Source organism: Salvelinus alpinus, chromosome 2, assembly GCF_045679555.1.
Source record: "Salvelinus alpinus chromosome 2, SLU_Salpinus.1, whole genome shotgun sequence".
In the NCBI taxonomy this organism is placed as follows: domain Eukaryota; kingdom Metazoa; phylum Chordata; class Actinopteri; order Salmoniformes; family Salmonidae; genus Salvelinus; species Salvelinus alpinus.
The window spans coordinates 118,659,273-118,663,006 of NC_092087.1; the positions used below are offsets into that span (position 1 = coordinate 118,659,273).

At 43.8% G+C, this 3,734-nt stretch overlaps 1 protein-coding gene across 2 annotated transcripts in view; it reads right to left on the bottom strand.

Moving 5' to 3' along the window:
- Nucleotides 1-3,161, bottom strand: part of pdia2 (protein disulfide isomerase family A, member 2) — a 32,882-nt gene extending 29,721 nt beyond the window's left edge. For both annotated transcript variants that reach the window (XR_011673615.1, XM_071390294.1), the window contains exon 1: nt 2,592-3,161. Coding sequence is in view for 1 of the 2 variants with exons in the window: in XM_071390294.1 (XP_071246395.1) it covers nt 2,592-2,820 (229 nt within the window). In the remaining variant the exon portion in view is untranslated. The remainder of the gene's footprint in view (nt 1-2,591) is intronic.
- Nucleotides 3,162-3,734: the final 573 nt, after the last annotated feature.

Below are 3,734 nucleotides of genomic sequence, written 5' to 3' on the forward strand. Positions count from 1 at the left end.
CCTAACCCTAACCCAAGATGACTAGGTGACTAACCCTAACCCAAGATGACTAGGTGACTAACCCTAACCCAAGATGACTAGGTGACTAACCCTAACCCAAGATGACTAGGTGACTAACCCTAACCCAAGATGACTAGGTGACTAACCCTAACCCAAGATGACTAGGTGACTAACCCTAACCCAAGATGACTAGGTGACTAACCCTAACCCTAACCCAAGATGACTAGGTGACTAACCCTAACCCTAACCCAAGATGACTAGGTGACTAACCCTAACCCAAGATGACTAGGTGACTAACCCTAACCCAAGATGACTAGGTGACTAACCCTAACCCTAACCCAAGATGATTAGGTGACTAACCCTAACCCAAGATGACTAGGTGACTAACCCTAACCCAAGATGACTAGGTGACTAACCCTAACCCAAGATGATTAGGTGACTAACCCTAACCCTAACCCAAGATGACTAGGTGACTAACCCTAACCCAAGATGACTAGGTGACTAACCCTAACCCAAGATGACTAGGTGACTAACCCTAACCCAAGATGACTAGGTGACTAACCCTAACCCAAGATGACTAGGTGACTAACCCTAACCCAAGATGACTAGGTGACTAACCCTAACCCAAGATGACTAGGTGACTAACCCTAACCCAAGATGACTAGGTGACTAACCCTAACCCAAGATGATTAGGTGACTAACCCTAACCCAAGATGACTAGGTGACTAACCCTAACCCAAGATGACTAGGTGACTAACCCTAACCCAAGATGACTAGGTGACTAACCCTAACCCAAGATGACTAGGTGACTAACCCTAACCCAAGATGACTAGGTGACTAACCCTAACCCTAACCCAAGATGATTAGGTGACTAACCCTAACCCAAGATGACTAGGTGACTAACCCTAACCCAAGATGACTAGGTGACTAACCCTAACCCAAGATGATTAGGTGACTAACCCTAACCCAAGATGACTAGGTGACTAACCCTAACCCAAGATGACTAGGTGACTAACCCTAACCCAAGATGACTAGGTGACTAACCCTAACCCAAGATGACTAGGTGACTAACCCTAACCCAAGATGACTAGGTGACTAACCCTAACCCTAACCCAAGATGACTAGGTGACTAACCCTAACCCAAGATGACTAGGTGACTAACCCTAACCCAAGATGACTAGGTGACTAACCCTAACCCAAGATGACTAGGTGACTAACCCCAACCCAAGATGACTAGGTGACTAACCCTAACCCCAACCCAAGATGACTAGGTGACTAACACTGTAGCCTAACCTTCCCTGTGTGTTTAAAACAACAGGATTATTTGATACACTGTAGCCTAACCTTCACTGTGTGTTTAAAACAACAGGATTATTTGATACACTGTAGCCTAACCTTCACTGTGTGTTGAAAACAACAGGATTATTTGATACACTGTAGCCTAACCTTCACTGTGTGTTGAAAACAACAGGATTATTTGATACACTGTAGCCTAACCTTCCCTGTGTGTTGAAAACAACAGGATTATTTGATACACTGTAGCCTAACCTTCACTGTGTGTTGAAAACAACAGGATTATTTGATACACTGTAGCCTAACCTTCCCTGTGTGTTGAAAACAACAGGATTATTTGATACACTGTAGCCTAACTTTCACTGTGTGTTGAAAACAACAGGATTATTTGATACACTGTAGCCCAACCTTCACTGTGTGTTTAAAACAACAGGATTATTTGATACACTGTAGCCTAACCTTCACTGTGTGTTTAAAACAACAGGATTATTTGATACACTGTAGCCTAACCTTCACTGTGTGTTGAAAACAACAGGATTATTTGATACACTGTAGCCTAACCTTCACTGTGTGTTTAAAACAACAGGATTATTTGATACACTGTAGCCTAACCTTCACTGTGTGTTTAAAACAACAGGATTATTTGATACACTGTAGCCTAACCTTCCCTGTGTGTTGAAAACAACAGGATTATTTGATACACTGTAGCCTAACCTTCCCTGTGTGTTGAAAACAACAGGATTATTTGATACACTGTAGCCTAACCTTCACTGTGTGTTGAAAACAACAGGATTATTTGATACACTGTAGCCTAACCTTCACTGTGTGTTGAAAACAACAGGATTATTTGATACACTGTAGCCTAACCTTCACTGTGTGTTGAAAACAACAGGATTATTTGATACACTGTAGCCTAACCTTCACTGTGTGTTGAAAACAACAGGATTATTTGATACACTGTAGCCTAACCTTCACTGTGTGTTGAAAACAACAGGATTATTTGATACACTGTAGCCTAACCTTCACTGTGTGTTTAAAACAACAGGATTATTTGATACACTGTAGCCTAACCTTCCCTGTGTGTTTAAAACAACAGGATTATTTGATACACTGTAGCCTAACCTTCACTGTGTGTTGAAAACAACAGGATTATTTGATACACTGTAGCCCAACCTTCACTGTGTGTTGAAAACAACAGGATTATTTGATACACTGTAGCCTAACCTTCACTGTGTGTTGAAAACAACAGGATTATTTGATACACTGTTGCCTAACCTTCACTGTGTGTTGCTACTCACAGAACTCAACCAGCAGGAACTTGTTTTCAGTCAGGGCCCTTTTGAAGTTATTGATGTGTAGAACCATCACGTCCTTCTCCTCCTCTATCTCAGTCGTTTTCTCTTTCTTCTCCAGCTCCGTCTCTTGTTCCGCTGCGTCCGTCTGTTCTGGGCTGGGGTCCTCCGCCGTCTGGGTCCAGGACACACAGAGAACCAGAACCACGGCAAGTAGAACCACACAGAACCGCATGGTGATGATGTTGATGGAGAATAACCCTCGTCACAAACTGTTCTGCTCCGTCTGCTTGTCCCACACTGTCCTGTCTCTCCTGTCCACTAGTCACACACTATCCTGTCTACTAGTCACACAGTGTCCTGTCTACTAGTCACACTCTGTTCTGTCTCTCCTGTCCACTAGTCACACTCTGTTCTGTCTCTCCTGTCTACTAGTCACACTCTATCCTGTCTCTCCTGTCCACTAGTTCTGTCTCTCCTGTCCACTAGTCCTGTCTCTCCTGTCCACTAGTCCCACAATGTCCTGTCTCTCCTGTCCACCGCTCACACACTCTGTTCTGTCTGACCGCCACACACAACTGATAACACAGTCTCCTCTGACGAGCACATCAGATGTGTGTGTGTGTCAGAATCCTACTGGTCTCACTATCGACCAATCAGAAGCCAAATCCCAACCTTAACTGGCCAATCACAAAGTGTCACATTTCAAAGGAGTAGTATAGGTAGCTCAGTTCACACTCACACTCACACACACACTCACACTCACACTCACACTCACACTCACACTCACACTCACACTCACACACACACACACACACACACACACACACACACACACACACACACACACACACACACACACACACACACACACACACACACACACTAATCCCTAACCCCCCAGTAGTATTAAACAACATGTTCCCCCCCAGTAGTATTAAACAACATGTTCCCTAACCCCCCAGTAGTATTAAACAACATGTTCCCCCCAGTAGTATTAAACAACATGTTCCCCCCAGTAGTATTAAACAACATGTTCCCCCCAGTAGTATTAAACAACATGTTCCCCCCCAGTAGTATTAAACAACATGTTCCCCCCCAGTAGTATTAAACAACATGTTCCCTAACCCCCCAGTAGTATTAAACAAC